Raw genomic sequence first — 21,897 nt, 5'->3', positions numbered from 1 at the left:
CCACACCGACTATCCCAATGTATTCCTTTTAAGTATTGTGCGACAAACTGTACAGTGCTGTCACAAAATATAAGCTGATTCCTGGTTCTGCTGCATTTCTGTGCCTGTGCCAGTCCTGTTGCTGCTGTGTCTCTCGGCCTGTCTTGCACCTAATGTTGCCTTTTCCTGTCCGAGTCCGGATGCAGTGCCTTGCTCCGGTTATTAGCTGCTTACAGTAACCAGCTACTGTTAAATCAATATGCACTCTGCTTGCTGGTGCTTTAAACATACTCCTGTTTAAAACGAGAATTATAAGTGTTGAGTTTAACAGCAACTGGTCACTCCATGATGAGATAAGTAGGATGAGATCGAATATTGGCACTCTGGTAAGGAGGGGGTGAAAAGGAGTTTTGCATTTATACTGTACCATTTATTCGGTCCCAACATTTCAGATATAACGAGTTGTTTTGAAGTGCAGCGCCTGTAGCTTTGTATGTAGGCAAATGTGGCAGCCATTTCACACACAGCGAGGTCACACAAACAGCAGTGAGATAAATCACCATTTAATGTTTATTTGGTGGTGTTGGCTTTACATTTTATTTGAAGGACAGCACCTTTAGCAAAGCAGCGATTCCCAGTGCTGCACTGCAGTGCAGTGACATTGGCAAAAAATATAATAAGCAGCATATATAATAGTTTGGGTATGTTGCAGTCACATACATGCAGTGAAAAGTGAATTACTTGTGAAAATAACACGTTCTACAGTAATGTGATGAGCTCCCTGATGGTTCAGTGGGTGACTGTCTATTGTGGTACCAAGACACACCAACCAGATAGATCCTAGGTACAGCCACTGGTCTCTGCTGATCTCAGCCAGGGCTGAGCGGAAGCGATACTTCAACTGGCCTCAGATGAGAGAAAAATTGGCCAGTGATTCTTGGAAAGTGCTTGTGTTGGGTGAGAAAGGTTTGGGCTTGACTGTGTGATGTCTCTGGTTGAGTACCTTGCTGCCTGAGTGAAGAATGACCCACTTGGGCAAGGTGCTGCAGCAGTGGAGCTGTACAGCTGCATGAGTCAGCACCTTCAGTATAGGAAGGCAAAGAGTAAAATGAAAGAAATAGCACAGAAATGGCTGCAGTTCAGTCTTTTGAGAGATGTTCTGTTGAAAGTCATAAAAGCTTGAACTTCAATCTCTCAATTTAATCTCCTCACAACACCTTAATTAAATTGTAATCATAAAATGCTTCCTTGATAACCATTATTTATGTACTTTCCACATTTTTGCATTTTTCTAGCACTAATTCTGGTGAATTGAAACACTTGAAATTTGAGTTGTGCTGTGAGCTTCCAACACTTCAGAGACTGAGCACTTGTCGCAATTTTGCTTTAACAGATAGAACTTTGTTTTTGCATTTGCTGTGGGATTGACATTGGCAGTTGCTCTAGAAAGCAGTGCACAGTATTGTCATTTTGGGCAGTTAAAGTTGTGGAGATGCATACTGATAAGAATTTTGACAGTTAACAGGCTGTTGACCCATTACCAGGAGCGTGCAAATCTGGTAAGCTACTTTGCGAGTGCTGCATTCCTACAAAAAACAACTTGCATTTATATTGTGTCTTTAACGTAGAAAACCGTCCCAAGGTGCTTCGGAGGCATAGTCAGACAAAACTAGACACTGAGCTGTAGAACATGTTGGGAAAGATGCCCAAAAGCTTGCTCAGAGATTGGTTTTAAAGAGGTGCAAAAGGTGGAGGGGTTTAGGGAGGGAATGTCTAGAGGATGGGGCCCAGACGGCCATTGGCACGGCCACCATTGAGCTGAAGGGAAATGTGGTGTGCACAAGAGGCCAAAGCTGGAGGAACGGAGACGTCTGGCAAGGCCACGAAGGGACTTGAACAGGAGCATGAGGATTTTAAATTGGAGGAGTTGGGAGACTGGGAGCCCATGTAGATCAGCAAGAATGAGGTGCAGATTCGAGGCAGCAGAGTTTTGGATGAGCTGAAGTTTATAGAGAATGGAGTGTGGGAAGCTGCCCAGGAGAGCATTGCAATTGTCCAGCCTGGTGGTGACCTGCATGGACCAGGCTTTCAACAGACGCTGAGCTGACACTGCGGCTAGGTGGGCAATGCTAGAGGTGGAAGCTCAGCTCGGGGTCAAATAGGACTTTGAGGATGTAAACAGTCTGATTCAGCCTGAGGCGATGGTCGGGGTGGGGTTTGTAATTGATGTCACAGGTACATGCAGTACTTGTGACGGGACCCAAAGACAATGCGTAACTGGGGGAAGTTGCAGTTAATCCAAGACTGGATGTCTTGACAACACAGAGGCAGTGAAGGTGTCAAAAGAGGTGGAGTTAGGTGTTGTCAGCGTATGTGTGGAAGTTGACCCCCTCTTTTTGGACACTGTTGCCAAGGAGCAGCATGTAGATGAGGAAGAGAAGGGGACCAAAGATAGATCCTTGGGAGACTTCAGAGGTAATGGTGCGGAGGCGAGAAGAAAAGCCATAGCTGGAGGCGCTGTGGCTCTGATTGGATAAGTAAGCGTGCAACCAAATAAGGGAGTCCTACTGAGCTGGACAATGAAGTGGAGGAGGAAGGTGGTGTGGTTGGCGCCGTTAAAGTCTGCCGAGAGGCCACACGATCACAGAGGATGTTGTTGTGACTTTGATTCGAGCTGTTTCAGTGCTGTGGTACTGGTGGATCATACTTCAAAAACTTGTTGGGAGGGTTCAAAAATATACCTACTTTGTTTCAAACACGAATGGCGAGACTCTGTTTAGTTGAGGCTTATTTTTCATATTCTCAGATTGTGTCGGTATTTGAATTGCTTCAAACTGATCATTTGTAATCGTGGTTGAGTAAAGCTTATATTTCTTAGGGCCTGTTGAGGGCACTAGCAATGAAGCTGGGGAGTTCTCCGATGCAAGTTTGAATTTTGTTTCCCCCCCACCCCCAACGCATCCAGCTGTGCTGTTGGGAGCATATGCCAGGTGATTTAGAAGGAGAGTCGCTCTCTGCTTTTTCACAGCAGCAGCTACAAAAAGTGTCCCAAAAAAAATGATGCTTTTTCCCCCTCCATTTGTTCAACTCCTTCTGTTTGTTCTTGCTGGTTACCCCCAGCCTTCATATCAACTGTAGCCAAGGCACCAGGTATATAACTGGTCGCTAGCGCTCTCCGTACTGCTGTGAGCTGGCTGCCCAGTCTGTGAAAGCAAGTCTCGGAATATTAATTTTGAATCAGTTCTGCTGTATATATTGGAATTGCTTTCATTCAGCTGTATTGAAGTTTATTTCTCCTAAAGGAACAGTGTTCCTCGGTTGGCATCGTTGATGTTTTGAAACCCTAAAATTGCAATTTTATTAGTGTTCAGTTTGTCAAGACTACTGTTTGGAAATTTCGGAATTCCTGCCCACCTGTGGCCTAGCCCTGCCTTAATTTCACCGCCATGTTGACTGTCCCCGATGCTCTGTCCAATGAACCATCCACTGACAAGTGATAAAAATTGATTTACTGCATTTTTGGGGGGAAGAAAAAAACATATTTGGATAGTTAACTCTTCTACATCAGGCATGTAAATGAACAGTATTTTCATTACTGCAGTGCAGTCGGCTCGCAATGTACACATCTCACGCAGCCAGCAACACTAGTAAACAGAAACCTACTGGCCTCCAATGCAAAAAGACCCTTTTCTGGTGCGTCTCGCAGTATGACTCCAGAATCCCAGCTCTCGTTGGCCGTGTAAATGTGCTGATCTAATTTGGTGTGTGACACAAGGACACCGATGGATGAAACTGGCGCAATACCAATTTCTTTTCTCTCTTCATGCATGCACGATGTTGAGAAGCTCACAGCACCAGCATAAGGGATCTGCACGTGTGTGGAACAGTGGGCTATCGTTTTCAGAGCCCACCCACGTAGAGGCCAGAACCAGTTCACTGCACAAATGCAGGAGAGTGGTGCATGTCGGCTGCTCTCCTGAAGCCCAAACTCGGACAGTGCACCTTAAATTGGATAGAATGTCTTGGCACAAGTAAGAGGAACTGGCTTGCTCACCTGTGGAGGCAGAACTGTGCATAGCTCATTTTTCTTTAAAAACTGTTGCAACCTTTATTATGATCATGTTATAATCCACACAAGAAGCCTGCTTTATAGGTGTGGTGTTGGCATGGTTTAGATGACGCTTGGCATGCTTGAGCATAGTGACGTAATCAGTAATCTTAAACACCTACTGGTCTTTTCTCTATGCAATCTTCTTGCCATCTCTTCTCAACATAGTAACTGTTGCTATGGTATGTTTCCACGAGAGCTGGCAACCAATTGCTTCTCGTCCAAATAGCCCATCAGCCTAGACGGTGAATGTGAGTCAAGTTATTCAACACGAATGCATCACAGCTAAGTCCAGTCTGTCTTTACACTTGACAGTGTCAGTCGTGGCTCAGTTGGAAGCACCCTCGCCTCCTGAGTCAGAAGGTTGTGGGTTCAAGCCCCACTCCAGGGACCTGAGCACAAAAAGCTAGGCTGACACTCCAGTGCAGTGCTGAGGGAGTGCTACGGTGCCGTCTTTCAGATGAGACGTTAAACCGAGGTCCCCTCTGCGTTCTCGGGTGGACGTAAAAGATCCTCTGGCACTATTTCGAAGAGCAGGGGAGTTCTCCCCGGTGTCCTGGCCAATATTTATCCCTCAATAAACATCACTAAAACAGATTCTCTGGTCATTATCACATTGCTGTTTGTGGGAGCTTGCTGTGTGCAAACTGACTGCCGAGTTTCCTACATTACAACAGTGACTACACTTCAAAAAGTACATCATTGGCTATAAAGCTCACCCTCTCCCTCTCCCTCATGTGGATAATAATGAGTCAAAGCCCTGGCTACTGGGATTCCCCCCCCCCCCCCCAACCAGCCCAAAGGTACTGAAGAAAATTGCAGCACCACAACAAAGACTGGACAAGCACCTTTTTTTTAATAAAAACAGTATGTATTCAATAAAATCAGTTCTATGTATTTTCAATAAAAAGAGATCTTGCATTGTTGCAACAGACTACACTGCACCGCTAGAAACTGAACTTGCACCCTGCAGCAACACGGTCTCTTTTAATTATTAATGAAGAAAATGTTATTTAATTGCCTTTACCCCGAGGTGATTTTAATTGCTGCTACTGCCACTCTTTCATTCTGGCTGTGTTTTGTTAGAAAAGATTAAAGATTGTAGGTTACTTCAACTGCTCAAAAGGTTAATGTTGTACTCTGCTGCCGAAAGTAGTCATTGTAGGTAAGGTAGTCCGTGCATTGACACACTATTTTTAATGCTGTGAGTCCCTCTGTTTTCCACAGTCCACCTTGATCATCTTTTGCTTTCCTCTCCTTTTGGATGGTAAACTATGCTGGGCAATATCCTGACATAGTTGTACTTACAGAATCATATTCATCAGCTAACATCTTTCTTGGTTATGTTATGGGTAGTGTTTACATTACTGCAGTGCCATCGACTCCCAACATCGGCATCTTGTGCTGTAAGCAATACTAGTAAACAGCAACTTCCTGCCCTCCAATGCAAAAAGATCCACTGACAGACCTACAGTGGTATACATTACGGTAGGAGTGACGCTGGGCGTCATCAGCATTGCCTTTGGACCACGTGAAGTTCCATGTTTCAGGTCAAGGAAACCACCTGCTGATTTCTTCCCACCACCACTCAACTGACAAATCTGTTCTCTTCCATGTTGAACATCACTTGCTGGAAGCTCTGAGGGAAGCAAGGGCAGAGAATGTACTCTGGGTGGGGGACTTGAGTGTCCACCACACAGAGTGGCTTGGTGGTACAACCACTGGCTGTGTCATGAAGAACATAGCTGCCAGACTGAACCTGGGCCAGCTGGTGAAGGAACCAACACTGCGAAGGAACCACTTGCTTTATTCCTACCATTGCAGACCCATCTGTCCACAACAGGATTGGTAGAAGTGACCACTGCATAGTCCTCGGCACTGTGAGGACATCCTCTATTGTGGGGCAGACTAAGAACAGATCTAGCAGCCTCAAGACAGAAAGCAGAGAGATGGGGTAAAGGGTAGCTATTCACAGTGGCAGAAGGTGGGTAGCGGTGTTCCATAAGGATCAATGCTGGGCCCACTGCCGTTCACAATTTACATTAATGATTTAGACTTTGGAATCAAAAACACAATTTCTAAAATTGCAGATGATAATCAAATTGTGGGGAATAATCAGTACTGAGGAGGACTGCAACAAATTACAGCAGGACATTAATAAACTTGCAGAATGGGCAAATAATTGGCAAATGAAGTTCAACACAGATAAATGTGAGGTATTACATTTTGGTAAGAATAGGGAGGTCGCCTATCACTTGGAGGGTGCAAGTCTGGGTGGGGTAGAGGAGCAAAGGGATCTTGGAGTACAAATACACAAATTACTAAAAGTTGCGCCACAGGTTAGCAAGGCCATAAAAAAAGCAAGCCAAGCACACGGGTTTATTTCGAGAGGGATAGAATTGGGAAGTTATGCTAAACCTGTATCGAACCTTGGTTAGACCACACTTGGAGTACTGTGTGCAGTTCTGGTTGGTATATTATGAAAAGGATATAAAGGGACTGGAGAGGGTGCAGAGAAGATTTACAAGGATGATACCAGAAATGTGAGGGTAAACATCAGGAAAGGATTGAACAGGCTGGGTCTCTCTTTTTGGGGAAAAAAGAAGGCTGGGGGGTGACCTAATGGAGGTCTTTAAAATTATGAAAGGTTTTGATAGAGTGGATACAGAGAGAATGTTTCCACTTGTGGGGAAGAGCAAAACTAGAGGCCATCAATATAAGATAGTCACCAAGAAATCCAATAGGGAATTCAGAAGAAACTTCTATACCCAGAGAGTGGTGAGAATGTGGAACTTGCTGCCACAGGGAGTGGTTGAAGCGAATAGTATAGATACATTTAAGGGGAGGCTGGACAAGCATATGAGGGAGCAGGGAATCGAGGGTTACACTGATAGATTTAGATGAGGAAAGACAGGAGGAGGCTCGAGTGGAGCATAAACGCTGGCAATTGAGAATGGTGGTGGACAACCAGGTAACATCACCATCTTCAACCATGGTGGAGTGTAGCACATGAGCATAAGGAACAAGGCTGAAGTGTTTGTTCGTGCCATCAGCTGAAAGGGCCGAGTGGATGATTGTACTTGGCCTCCTCTCTGGGTCCCCACCACCATACGTGCTACAATCCAGCCTATTTGGCTCACTCCACATGACAATAAGTGGCTGAGTATACTGAACACAGCAAAGACTATGGACTCGACAACCAGGCTGTGGTGCTGAAGACCTGTGCACCAGAGCTAGTCGCTTCCCTAGCCAAGCTGTTCCAGTACAACAATAACACTGGCATCCACCCAGCAATGTGAAAGATTACCAAGGTATGTCCTATCCACAAAAACAGGTTAAATATAACCTGCCCAATGACCTCTCCTCCATCAGTAAGGTGATGAAAGGAGTCATTGATAGCGTGATCAAGCAACATCTACTCACCAAGAACGTCCTCACCAATGCTCAGTTCGGGTTCCGTGAATACCATTCAGTTCCAGACATCCTCACAGTCTTGGTCCAGATATGGACGCAAGAGCTGAATGCCAGAGAAGAGGTGAGAACAACTGCCTTCAACATCGAGGTAGCATTCAACCATGTATGGAACCAAAGAGTCCTAGCAAAGCTGAAGTCAATGGGGAATCAAAGCAAAACCCTCAGTGGCTGGAGTCATACCTGACACAAATGAAGATAATGTGGTTCTCTGGAAGACGGTCATTGCCGCCCCAGGATCTCATTACAGGAGTTCTCCTGGATGTGTGCATGGTCTTCTCTCGATCTTCAATGGCACCACTATCATCAAATTCCCCACTATCGACAACTTGGAGGTCACTTTTGACCAAAAGCTTAACTGGATCAGCTTAATAACACTGGCTACAAAAACAGGGCAGAGGCTGATTCTCACTCCCTGACCCCTGAAAGCCTTTCCACCATCTACAATGCTGCAGGCAGGAGTGTGATGGAATACTCGCCAATCACCAGGATGAGTGAAGCATCAGCTACACTCAAGATGCTTGACACCATACAGCAGTTTGTGTGATTGGTACTCAATATCCACCCACTCCATCACCACCATACTGTGGCTGCTGTATGTGTAATCTAGAGGGTGCACTGCAGCAACTCGCCAAGGTTAACGCCAACAGTACCTCCCTCCCCTCTGATGTCTATCACTGAGAGGGAGAAGAGCAGTAATGTCATGGGAACATCATCCTGACTTGGACACATGTTGCTCCTTCATTGTTGTTGGGCCAGTATTCTGGAGTTTCTTACCTAACCACCAATGTGGAGCACCATCACCACAAGGACTGCAATGGTTCAAGGAGAAGACTCCCGAGAGCAGTTAGGGATGGACAGTACATGTGGCGTTGCCAGCATTGCCCACATCCTCAGAAATTATTTTAAAGATATGTTGGGGCACTGTTGCTTGCAGCCTCTTGTCCAAAAGCTTATACAGGTTGACTATCCCTTATCCGAAAACCTTGGGACCAGCTGTGTTTCGGTTTTCGGAAATTTTCGGATTTCAGAAGGTATTATTTCAGACTGAGAAACTCCTAGCATTCTTTTCACAGGCAGGCTCTGGAAAGCGTCTCTGTAGCTTAGCAACAGCTTCAGAGACGCTTCCAAGCTACTGGGCCGAGTGTTTACAAGCTGTTGCTGAGCAACAGTGTTTGTTGTCAGATACGGCAGGCTCTGGAAAGCGTCTCTGTAGCTTAGCAACAGCTTCAGAGACGCTTCCAAGCCACAGGGCCGAGTGTTTACAAGCTGTTGCTGAGCAACAGTGTCAGATACGGAGATGAAAACCTTCGTATCTGACAACATTAGTGCTGGTCTATCCGGAAGTTTGGATAGAATGGCAGCATATCGGACGGGCCGCTGTATTGTTGGGTTCACTCTCCCGGTACCTCCTTCACACTGCCCGGCTCGGCCTGCAATCCCCTACCCAGGAGGGAACTCTGTGACCCTCTGCCCTGCTCACAGGGAAAGGCAGAGCTCCCTCAGTCACACTTAACATCGCGAGCGAAGGCCGGCGTGTCGACAATCTGCAGGAATTCTTGTTCTGGGCCCCGGAGGACCACTCCTGTCATGTTTTGCGCCACTCGGGTCATGTTGTGCACACGACTTACGCTGAACGAAAAAACTTTAGGTTTTCAGAGGTTTTCGGAAGTTCGGATAAAGGATAGTCTACCTGTACTCCGTGATTATTACTAGGATGCTTTATCTAAAGCTGAATGGCAGTATAAATAGGTGAGAAATATTAAAACTTTAACTTTAACTTGTTACAACTAAAGCAGATTGGATTTGAATGGCGTTTAAGTCATGCTACTGGAAATGTGAGAGTACTGTTAACTTTTGCAATGCAAAAATTATGAAAATGCTCCTAAAATGGAACAAGCTGCTTTGCCAGCCAATTAGACAAGAAGATTTTTAAGCTACTGAAGTTGCAAATAAAATTGCTATTCTGTATTGCGAATCCCAAGTCATAACTTTCATTCAGATGAGATATTAAACTGCGACCCCATCTGTCTATTCAGGTAGATGTAAAAGATTTTGTGAAGATGAAAAGCTGGTATCCTGGCCAACATTCATTCCTCAACCAACACCGAAACAGATTACCTTGTTATTCAGCTGTTTTAATGTTTAATGGAACTTGCTGTGGGCAAATTGGCTGCTGTGATTCCCTACAAAACTGTGACTGCACTTCAAAAGTACTTCATTGCTTACGCCATGCTTCGACACATCCTGAGGATGAGAGAGGTGTTGTAGAAATACAAGTCCATTCTTTCCCTAATATGTCTGCGTGTGACCAAAGTAGTAATATTTCACTGTCATAGTATTCCAATGGTTACAAATTTAGATTGCACAAACCCATCCAGCTATTTTTAATGTAACCTTTCTTATGGTTGTTGAATATACAGGTGAGGAAAACTTAAAGTCTGTGTAACTGGAGCTAACGTGAGAGGCCTTGAACATGAGAGTCAAGTTCACAAGATGAGGAAGGAGGGTTAAGTTCACAGGAAGGGTCTATAGTGAAGTGTAACGGTGTTTGGCTGATTCTCGCGTCTTCTGTTTTGTAGGCAACCGATGTGTCTCAGCAGCAACACCAGCAGCATGTGCAGAATAGCCTCCTGCCAATACTGCATTCAGCAAGCGAGCCACGTGAGCAAGCGCCCGTGACAACGCTGCCCACGGTTCAGAAAACCCCCGATCCCAAAGAAACGCCGAAACCTCCAGTGGTAGTAGAGAAGAAGGAGAAAACCCGAACACCCGTGATTTGCAGTTACTGCAGCAAGGCATTCAGAGACAGTTATCACCTCCGGCGACACGAGTCATGCCACACAGGAATCAAGTTGGTTTCACGGCCAAGGAAAGTGCCGACCATGGTTTCGCTGATGTCATCGGCGCCTGGCGTTGGTGGCACGGCAACGCTGGTGTCGACCGTTGCCGGGATGCTGACGTCGACCGCTGCTTCCACCTCGACCGTCACCAGCAGCGCCTCGGCAGTCACGGCCAGCAAGAACGCAAACCGACGAGTGAAGAAGAATCACGGCTGCGAACTGTGCGGGAAAGCTTTCCGTGACGTTTACCACCTCAACCGGCACAAACTTTCTCACTCTGATGAAAAGCCATTCGAGTGTCCAGTTTGCCAGCAGCGTTTCAAGAGGAAGGACCGCATGAGTTATCACGTGCGGTCCCACGAAGGGGGCATCAACAAACCCTACATCTGCAGCCTTTGCGGAAAGGGATTCTCCAGGTAAATTATAACTGGGTTTGGGAGGTGGTGGGTAAGGGCAAGTAGCAAAGAGGAGAGAGGTAGGTGGGGTCATTACATGTGGGATGAGGAAAAGTACGAGCATTAAATTTGTATATTTTTTGAGGGATTTGTTCTGTTATGTTGCTGACAACATTCTAGCATGCATATGTGATGTAAGCCAAATCGATTTGGGGAAATTGCGCAAACTTGGATGTGTTCATTGGGAAAATTAAGATGTGTTCTTAGTAGCTTTTCACTGCTCATGTTTATATTAAAAAAAAAAAATTGGTATTGCAAGCAAGATGTAGAAAATGTTTTGGCTGTAGACTTTGGAAGTTTGATAACGTAATCGACTGCCAGCAACATAATAGGAATTTGTTGCTAAATCTAAACTTTTAGCTCACCTTCATACCTATTAGGATAAGCAAAAATATTCTGGATGAAATCCTAATTGCTTGTCACTGTGACAAGTGCATATTCAGTCAATTATAGGAAAATATCTAATCCTATTATATATCAAATAGCAATATTTGCTTTCATTGCCGTGCTTGTCATGTGATATCGTTGTACCTTCACTTGAAAGCAGCAACCGTGCCTGTGCATTTACTGTGAGCACAGTCAGATTGTAGTCCTACTACCATCATTTAATCCCACTGTTTTATTCCATTCCAGCTATACTTGACTCTTGATTGTGACTTGAGAGTTGTTGCCTCGGGCTTGTTCTGTGTGTGTGCATTTTTTGTTGTTGTACACAGGCCATGTCCCAGCTGGTTACTGGTACTCTTCTCTTCCCTAGAAGAACGTTTGTACCTCTGGCTGCAAAAGAATTGCTTAGTTCACGGGTGTCAAAGCTAAAGCTCTAGCGTTACATGCAGTCTTTGGGCCCTGGCAATCCGACCCCGAGTCCAGGCAGCTCAGTTCTGTTTGCACCTATGTTTCTTGCACACTGGCTTTTACTATTTGAATTTTATGAGCCTGCCAAATTCAAGAGGGGAGTTTTGAAGGCGTAGCTTGTAATAAATATCCATTAATATCAGTAAGTTGAAGTATATGTAAATGAATAGGAAAATGAATGTAAACTTAATATGGTCGCCAAGGCTCCATGATACGTGGCCCACAAAGACACACGATTGGACATCTTTGGGTTAGTTTAACCTTTTCATTTCTAACTGTGTCTAAACTGGCTTTTATCTGAATTGTTTCTGGACAATGATCCGAAGCTGAAGACTGACTTTCCTCCCTGGTCTAGAGGCACTGAAGCCAATTATAGCAACTCCTACTGCTGTCCTGGCCGAAATCGGCTCACAGCACAGGCTGACGATTTGGAGCTTCCTGGGTTGTGTGGATCAGTATTGTCCTGGATGTGCTTATGAAGCCATCAAGGGGAGCTTTTGGTTATTGATTTTAAAATGAAAACATTCATTCTGTTTCAATCTAACCCATGGCCTTTCTTTCTTCTCCAGGCCCGATCATCTGAGCTGTCATGTCAAACATGTTCATTCTACAGAGCGACCCTTCAAATGCCAAGTAACTTTCTATTTTTCTGTTTTAAAGCCAGTTAAGGGGTATTGTCCGAATGGATAAAGAAATGTTCAAAGATTGTCAATTTCAAAAGGTTGTTCAAAGTTCCAGAACTGTTCTCCTTTTAAGTAAAACTACTTTTTTGTAATTTTCTTCCTGCACGTCTTTGCTATCTCCAGTAGAAGAGGGTGGAGTGGTCCATTGCCAAGTGCTACCAGGGCAGCTCCTTGGGTGACCTGCCAGTGCATTTGAGGGGTGCAGGAAAGGTTCACGGCTCCCACTTCGCCCCCCAGTTCCCCCCTCCTTGGGGAGACTGGCAAACTACCCCCCAAGTCCAAATTCAAGTTGAGATGCGACTATCAATTTGGGTCTTCCAATTGTTCACTCGGAATCACCGTTGCTCACTTTGCTTTCTGGTGTCTAATTAATGTACTGTACTTCCCGTTTGAGGAAAAATTAAACAAAGCTGCCCATCTTTAAATTGGGTTTGTGAGCTATGTTACTCCAAATTTCTCTGATAACAGCTTTGTGTAGTGTGGGGAAGTTGCTATAAACTGAGACTAAACAAAGTGTCCCTTGGAATTGCCACAAAGATGATAGCCTTGGTCAAGCAATCTTCCGAGCTTTAAAGAGAGAAAAATAGAGTAGCTGGAATTTTTTTTTGAATTGGTAGGCAAGGGACATTTTGAGAATTACTTTTTCCCCTGATTCTGAAGCCCTAAGATTTTTTTTTTTGAGAGGTTGGGTTGAATTATAGAGAGGAGGAAAAATGGGCAGCTGTGAATGTGATTGTCCAGGCTGTATTGCACAAAGGAGAAAGGTATATATGTGTATGGGAGAGGGGCGAAAGAACAGTGTTAAGTACTACACTACCTGGTAACATCAAAACATTTTTTTTAGACATTATTGGAATATACAGGAAACTTTGTGTTATCCGGAGGCTAAATGTCTGGCAAGCTCGAGCCACCGGCAAAAATCAGGAGCCGTTTTTTTTCTTTTTGTTGCTTTTTTTTTTCCCAGTCAGGCACTGCAAGGTCTGTAGCTATAGCAACAGCTTCAGCTAGAGACGCTTGCAGCTGCAGCCGACTGTTTAGAAGTTGTTGCTAAGCAACAGTGTTTGTTGTCAGATACGGAGATGAAAACCTCCGTATGCTTCAACATTAGAGCTGGAGTGTCCGGCAGTTTTGAGGGAACGGCAACAGCTCGGTCCCGTCGGTGCCGGATATCACAAAGTTTCCTGTACTTCTATTTTATTTCTCCTCCCCATTCGGCACCTTTTTTTTCAGGTTTCCACACTGATCAGGGAGCCACTGAGCTGGCATTCATTCTAGGAACGTCAGTGAGTGAGCTGAAGGGCATTGTTTCTGTTTTGGGTGGCTTTGTCCTTGACTGGTACAAGGAAACCTTTTTTATCCGGCACCGACTGGACCGGCATGGTGCCGGTTGATCAAAAAGTCCGGATTACAGAGAGGTATACTTACCAAGGTACGAGAGCCCCGGTTACACGGCCACGGGTGCAGGAGCCCCGGTTACACGGCCACGGGTCCAGGAGCCCCGGTTACACGGCCACGGGTGCAGGAGCCCCGGTTACACGGCCACGGGTGCAGGAGCCCCGTTTACACGGCCACGGGTACAGGAGCCCCGGTTACACGGCCACGGGTGCAGGAGCCCCGGTTACACGGCCACGGGTGCAGGAGCCCCGGTTACACGGCCACGGGTGCAGGAGCCCCGGTTACACGGCCACGGGTGCAGGAGCCCCGGTTACACGGCCACGGGTGCAGGAGCCCCGGTTACACGGCCACGGGTGCAGGAGCCCCGGTTACACGGCCACGGGTGCAGGAGCCCCGGTTACACGGCCACGGGTGCAGGAGCCTCGGTTACACGGCCACTAATATATAGTAAAACTTACCTGAACCTACTCCTGAATTTTGCCGGTTAAGAGAGATTTCCGGATATTTAGGTGCTGGTAAAAAGAGAGTTTCCTGCACTAAAGTTTCCCTGATTGCCATCAGGAATGGAAATGATAACTCATCAGTGGGGGCATCCAGAACAAGGGGCATAACCTTATAAATAGAGCTATGCCGTTCAGGAGTGATATCGGAAAGTGCTTCTTCACACACAGTAGTGGAAATCTGGAAAACACTTCCCCCAAAAATCTGTTGAGGCTAGGTCAATTGAAAATTTCTAAGCTGAGATTTAGATTTTTGTTAGATAAATGTATTAAAGGTTATGGAACCAAGGCGGGCAAATGGAGTTACGAAACAGATCAGCCATGACATAATTGAACGGCAGAACAGGCTGGAGGGGCTGAATGGCTTACTCCTGTTGCTATGTTCCTATGTTCGTACTGAGGTGGCACTGGCTGACTGTCGGTCTTATATCTGTCTTCAGCTGAGTTCTGAAAGAGTGCAGAGACCCAAAATGGCAGGTGCCATTTTTAAGAGAAAATAAATAAATCATCAAATATCTCCTAACAACCCAGTCATTTTTTCTTAATACTGTATCAGATATTTTCAACTTTATTCATACAGGTGAAGTTTATATTAACAACCTCATGGTTGTGAAGTGTCAGCTTGGTTTTAATAAGATACAATTTTTTAAAAACATGCATGAGACTTCATGTCCTTTTTCATTTCATGTTGTGTACCATTTCCCAACTAACCAATCAAGCAGGCTCCCTGCTCCCAGGGTTCTGCCAGTGCCACTCCAACCAGCCATTGGGGTTGTCAGAGAGTGGCCCATGGTGGCTCGCCCTCATTTTCACTTCTCTCTGCAGGAAAATGTCTTGCATCTGCTCAGTTTTTCCCCGACAGTGCGACTGAGATCAGGAGCTCGCCTTATGGGGAATTGCAGGCATGGAACTGTGTCCTGCCAGTTTGTAGCACAGAGCATTGGTGCTCTAGTTGCCTACCTGTGTGTTCTCTGTATAATAGCCCATATTTTGATGCTCCCAACGGGTGTGTACGAGGTGCGTACGCGCTCGTAGGGGCCACGCAGGTTCCGGGTTTTTGCGCGCGAAGCTCATGCGTGAAAACCTGGAACTTGCGATTTTCAAGAATCTTCTTGACAGATCCAACACATCCCTGGGAGAAGCCCAGGGAATGCCTGTGTAATTCTTGCGCCTGTACAGGTTTTTTAATGTTGAAATGATTGGGAAAATTTTTTTTTTTTATGTTCAATTAAACTCTTACGCTGGTAAAAGCAGGCCTTGCGCCTGCTTTTACCAGCGTAAGAGTTTAAATGAACATAAAAATTATTTTTTTTCAATCATTTCAACATTAAAAATCCTGTACATTAAGGTACGGTTATTTTTAGCCCCTTTAAAACATTTACATTTATTTTTCAAAAAATCAAATTTGTGTTTTAAATATTTAATTAAATGGCATTTTAATTCAATTTAAATGTAATTTTTTTTATTTATTTGATGTGTACATGTATTTTTTGGGGTATTCCCATTCATGCTTACGGGGTTTCCGTACTTATGAAACCCCCATAAGCATGAATGGGGATCCTTTTCTTTCATTCGTTGGACCAGCCCATGTGATCCCAAGGGTGGTTGCGCCCCTGGGATACGTGGGCCTCTACCCGCGGGTACCCAGAGAAGTCCAGGACCGTGAGTCTCCGTACCTCCCGGACCACCAGGTACACGGGCATTTTATTTGTGGATCGGAGGCATTTCCCCACGGGAAGCCTCCAACCACAAATTTAAGGCCAATATATTCTACATATCTGTTATACAATATGTGGATCAAATATTTTTGTACAGGAAACTTTCGATTAACCGGCCCCTAAATAATCGGAACGCTCTATCCACCGGCAAAATTCAGGAGTCGGTTCAGGTAACTTTTTTTTTACTTCATTTGTTGCTGTGCAACGGTGTAGCTGAAGCTGTTGCTAAGCTACAGAGACGCTTGCAACTTGTGCCCATTGTTTTGAAGCTGCAACAGGGTTTGTTGCTTTATACGGAGCTCTGAGCTCCGTATCTTTTACTATAGCGTTCGGTTATCCGGCATTGTTGCTGAACCGGCACCACGTCGGTCCCGTCCGTGCCGGATACCAGAAAGTTTCCTGTATATGTTATGGAAGGTTCATTTTTTTTATGTCCTATTGGCCAAATACTAAAGAATATCTATGGAATATATTGACATTTCTGGAGTTAGATTTTGTTTCTAAGATATAGAAGAATTGCTTTAGAAAATAATTTTAATAATTTAATTATTTAATGGTGTCAAACTGTTAAATATTCTGACCTTTTTAAATAGTCGGTAGCTTAATTTGAAAGGAAGACTGTTCTAATAGTTTGTAAGAACGTAAAATGTTAATGCCTGACTTGTGTCCTTATAGACTTGTGATGCAGCTTTTGCCACCAAAGACCGCCTGCGTTCACACATGATACGCCACGAGGGAAAGGTGTCTTGCCACATCTGTGGTAAACTGCTGAGTGCAGCTTACATCTCCAACCACATCAAAATGCACAATCACAACCAAAATCACAACTGCAACGTCTGTAACAAAGGTAGAGTATATTTCTGCAGAATTCCTGGATAGCCTTAAATACAGAAAAAGGCTGATTAGTACATAACGTAGTTCAGTCTGGAAAAATGTGATGTGAAAATATGTCGCAGAAATAATTCCTAGTTGGTGTTAAAGTCACTTTTTCCCTGTTTGTGGAGTTGAGCAAAAGATTTCTGTACCTCATGGTGAATGTATTGTAGTAGAGCTTTCTTCACATCAGTTTTCTAGGTTTAAGCAGCTTATTGAACTCCAGCAGAGTAAGCGGGGATTAACTTTAGCCCATAATTTTTTTTCTCTAAACCATCACCTGTATTTTCAGCTTTTAATGAAGGTCTTTCTTTAAGCAAACTGGGTGCCACTAAGCATACTTTAATTGATCTAGGGAACTTTTAGTCAATGATCATGCCAATTGAGTTATTTTAAACTGTGCCGTGCAAGTATAATTTAGGAAGATGTGAAATGGCAAGATTGAAAAACACACAACTTTTCAAACTTGGTTCTTCTAACATTGCCACTTATTGACCTCAATAGTCAGGTATTGGCCTGTTTCATTATTCACCAGTTCCATGTCATCCTCCAGGCAGGTGTTGGTAAAATTGGAAAGCAGTTGGAAGAAGTTTGATCAACAGTGGTGCTGTGGTGGCAAGTGCCTTTTTATGTATTAAATACAGTGTAATTAGAAATAAGTTACACGTATTTTTAAAAAAATTGTCCCCTTCCTCCAATTCCTTCCCCAGCCCAGCCCCCCCCCCCCCAAAATTCCAGCCTGCTGTTGTGGGTGGTGGATTGCATAGCTGTTGACATGAAGGTTCCAGGTTGGAGTTCTGTTGATGCTTCTCAATTAAAGCCTGCAAGTTTTGACTTCCATGTTTGAGAAGAAACACTCTGACATTGCCTGGCTTATCTTAGCTTAAATTGTGTTCCATGCCAACCTGATTGTAAATTAAAATTTTTGATGATTGCAGAGAGTTGAAATCTAGACTAAAATGTCCTCTCCCATATTATGAAGGATCAGTGGCGCTGAACATTGTGCGAGGAGAAAAGAGTTTTTAAAAAAAAAGAAAGTCTCTTCCCTTCCCCCCACCACCACCCAACAAAGAAAAATTCTTGCTGCTTGAGCTTCTTTTGTAATCTCAAATTCATTGAGCATAAAAACCCAGTCCACAGAATCCTTCTACCAGTGCTGCTCCCTCATGGCAATAGGATATGTTTGCAGCTCCTATCATGGCTGTGGGTAAGCACACTGCCTGATATGATACTGAGGCATACAGATCAAGAAAGCCCTAAATGTTAACCCAGCTCATTACTGAATTAACTAATCTCCGGTGGGGTGTTGGTAGGTGCACTGCAATTGGTCTTAAAGTGCCTTAACCTAGGAAAGAGGGGGGAAAATGTATCAGCCAGGGTTCTTGCTCTTGATTGCTATTCAGTGCCCTGTGCTGTGAAGTGCATGTACGGACATCAAGTAAGGACCGATCGCAGTTTAATAGCCTGTCCATATTCACTTGTCTGCATTAAAGCTTGCCGAATGGGCACTTGGATGAGCCACTGAAGGGCTGCTGGCACTTGTGGAGTCATATGCCCATCATGTTGACTCTCTGATTAGCTCATACTTATTTACATACGCAGTCCCTGATACATTCCAGTAACTTCCCTACAACTGACGTTAAACTGACAGGTCTGTTGTTTCCTGGTTTCTCCCTCCAGTCTTAAATAATGGAGCAATTTTCCAATTTAAGGGCACAATTCCTGATTAGAGAGCTTTGGAACATCATTATAAATGCATTTGCAATTTTCCCACCTGTTTCTTTTAATACCCTAGGGTGGAAACCATCAGGTCCTGGAGATTTGTCAACCTTGAGTCTCATTATTTTCTCCATTACCTTTTTTTTTACTTGTATTAAATCCACTAAGTACCTCCCATTGATTTGATTTGTTTTTAGATTCCCTTGCACATAGTTCATACCGTGGCATCCACTGAGTTCCCAGTTAGTGGATTTTTCCCCCCCCTATATTGTAATACCTCCTACAAGGTTAACAAGAATGCTGTTCATTAGCTATTTGTATTTTACAGTTTTTGTGTTCAAGTTTCTGCCTTACTCACCAGATGGTATTGACTCTTAACTGGGGTACAATTCCATGGGTGCCGTCCGATACATTTTCCAAGTAGTTGTTCGTCACTTGTGAGCTCAGAATTTGAGTGCCTTGGCAGGCTATTCAGTGATGCCGGGCATCATGCCCAAGCCCAACTCTGTCTTCACCTGGCATCCATACACAGACAACTGGCAGAAGAGGTCACGAGCTAGCCATCAAGAATGGGATTCCTAGCCATTTTTCCCTCCGCCCCATCCTCTTTTCCTAGCCCTGGGTCGCTGAGTCCAGTTGTAGCATGCATAAGTATTGTAAATTTTAAATGCCTTTCTAATAAGGTTACTCACACAGGTGCCATTTTGCATCAAAATGATTGTAGTGTTGCATTGTGCGTTTTTATGCAGCGAGGGGGCAATTTACTGAAGGAAATCTTTGGTAACAGTAGATCAGAATGTCATTGATGCAGGCATTTGTATAAGGAGTCTAAAGGAATGTTGCACAGAATTTTATATCTCAAATTGTAATACAATATAGCAAGGTTCATTACTGTAATCTTGAAATGTCTTGTCATGATGAAAAGTGTTAACATGTATGATTTTATCTGAACAAAGTCATTGGTTAAAAAAAAAATCAGACTTTTAAATGTCCCAATAGTTGTGGATGTAAAGGTGTCTGTGCGTATTTTTTTATCACCTGAAATCCCTATTTTTGTGTAGGTTTCACCACGGCTGCCTACCTTCGGGTCCATGCTCGAAATCACCACGGTGTCCATTACAAGTCTCAAAGATTTGTGTGTGAGCAGTGCGGCCTGCAGTGTCAGTCCCACAACCACCTGATTGGCCACAAGAAAAGTCACATGGGAGAGACCCCAACTTCCAGTGCCCCCTCTGTGGCAGCCGTGGCTTTAAAAGGCAAGCATCTCCTTAACCTGCACCTGGAGAATGCTCCACTCCTACCAGGTCATTTTGTAACTGAAGTCTGCCCTTCTATTGGGATTCTTGTGTTGTGGGGAGATTGGGGTGGGGGCGGGGGCAGGGGAGTTCATGTGTTTAAATATGCAATTCTGGCGATACGGGTCTAAAGGCAACCCTTTTCTAAAGGGGGATTTCATTTTGATGTAATTGGAGAGATACTGATCTGAAAATTACTTTTTTTTTTGCTGGGGCCACAGGGAAAGAAAAGTTTTTCAATCATCATTTGTACCTAATTATCATGTAAAATTCAAAAACCATTTAAGCTTGATGTTGCCTTTCTAATTTTTTTGGCACTGATCAAAAGGATCGGATTGCAAAAATTCTTTTCAATGTCAAATTATCTATCATTCCTTTGAGATAAACTTGCAAATGATGAAACTAACCCTTCTGTTTATATGGAGCAGTAATTTCAGAACTGATGAACATTACAATTTAATGGGGATTTAAATACCCTGTATCTCAGATTTTATAATTAACCCTTTACAGTCTTGAATTTAAAATGATATACAGTCTTGCTAACTTGGGTTATAATAAACTGGTGATTGCTTGAAAGCAGCACAGCTTCAAGATGATCAATGGAAAAGCATTTTCAATACCAAGTGCTGATCCCTTTTATGTCTCCGCATTAGGTTTATGGAAATACTACTGGTTTAAATTAATTACCTGTATTGTTGCAAGCACCACCAAGGAACACTGGCTGTTTTAGGTAGGGTAGAGCTCTGTGATGCACTTAGTTGATGACATTACTTTTTCAGTCAGCAATTGACTCAATAAGGATCAGTGTCCTTTCATTCCTGAAAGCTAATCCAAAGTAGTTATTAAATTAGTATTGCCCAAGTACCACTATACACTTCATTATATAATATATACACTGAGACTTCAGTACAGTACTGAGGGAGTGGTGCAGTGTCTATCTTTTGAATGAGATGTTAATCGCAGGCCAAGTTTACTTTCTCAAGTGCAACATAAAAGATCATCAGGCACAACAGCATTGTGGGTGTACCTACACCATATGGACTACAGCGGTTCAAGAAGGCGGCTCACCACCATCTTCTCAAGGGCAATTAGGGATGGGCACTAAATGCAGGCCTAGCCAGTGACGCCCACATCCCATCAATGAATTTAAAAAAAACAATACAAAGAGGAGGAGGGAGTTCACCAGACATCCTGGCCAACGTTGCTCCTTCACCTGTCACCAAAAACAGATTGTCGTCATTCATTTATTTGCGTTTGTGGGACCTTGCTGTGTGCAAGTTGGTTGCCGCATTTGCCAACACAAAAGGGACTGTACTTCAAAAGTAATCTGATTGTAAAGTTACTTGGGATGTTCTGAGGACATGATAAAGCACTATATAGATGCGAATTCGTTCTTCCTATTTGGCTGGTACTGATTTACTTAACTGCCATTTAAGATTAAGATTCTGGAATGAAAGGATGCTGATTCACATTGAGTCACTGAAGATGTGTGTGTGTCACGATTTTCAGTTAAGCCTGGCTCAGTTGGTAGCACTTACAACATTGAGATAAAAGGTCATGAACTCAAGTCCCACTCCAGGACTGGAGCACGTAATCTAGGCTGATCCTTTGAAGGAATGATTGTATTGTTGGCATTGTCATCCTTCAAGTGAGGTGTTATACCAAGTCCCTTCCTGCCTGTCTTGCTCATTCAGGTGGATGCTAAAGATCACGTGGCACTATTCAAAGAAGCGCAGGAGTTCTCCTAGTGTCTTGGCCAACATTTCTCTCTCAACCAACACCACTGATCAGTTATCTCACTACCTTTGGTGGAATTTAGCTGTGTGCAAAATGACTGCCATGTTTATCTGTGTAACAGCAATGATTGCATTTTTAGGTAGTGCATTGTCTGTGAAGCACTTTGGGACATTTCTGAGAGATGTAGTGAGGCGCTACATAAATTATTTTTCAACCGGAAACGCCAGACATCCTTGGGGCTTGGTGGTAGTAATTGATTACCTTGA

The 21,897-nt window shown here is 44.0% G+C and overlaps 1 protein-coding gene across 3 annotated transcripts in view; it reads left to right on the top strand.

Annotated features, from left to right (window-relative positions):
* LOC147102448 (vascular endothelial zinc finger 1-like) overlaps window positions 1-21,897 on the top strand; it is a 47,000-nt gene that overhangs the window by 10,989 nt on the left and 14,114 nt on the right. For 2 of the 3 annotated variants that reach the window (XM_085964910.1, XM_085964908.1), the window contains exons 2-4: window positions 10,141-10,817; window positions 12,281-12,344; window positions 16,683-16,854. In XM_085964910.1, the coding sequence (XP_085821036.1) occupies window positions 10,141-10,817; window positions 12,281-12,344; window positions 16,683-16,854 (913 nt within the window). Of the gene's footprint in view, window positions 1-10,140; window positions 10,818-12,280; window positions 12,345-16,682; window positions 16,855-19,660; window positions 19,856-21,897 lie in introns of all 3 variants that reach the window. The other variant, XM_085964911.1, reaches the window with a different exon arrangement.

This window comes from Somniosus microcephalus, chromosome 22, assembly GCF_052327205.1.
Source record: "Somniosus microcephalus isolate GS21.2 chromosome 22, FLI_Smic_1.0, whole genome shotgun sequence".
Lineage (NCBI taxonomy): Eukaryota > Metazoa > Chordata > Chondrichthyes > Squaliformes > Somniosidae > Somniosus > Somniosus microcephalus.
The sequence above is the reverse complement of the archived record's forward strand: the minus strand, read 5'-3'. Positions and strand labels throughout refer to the sequence as shown.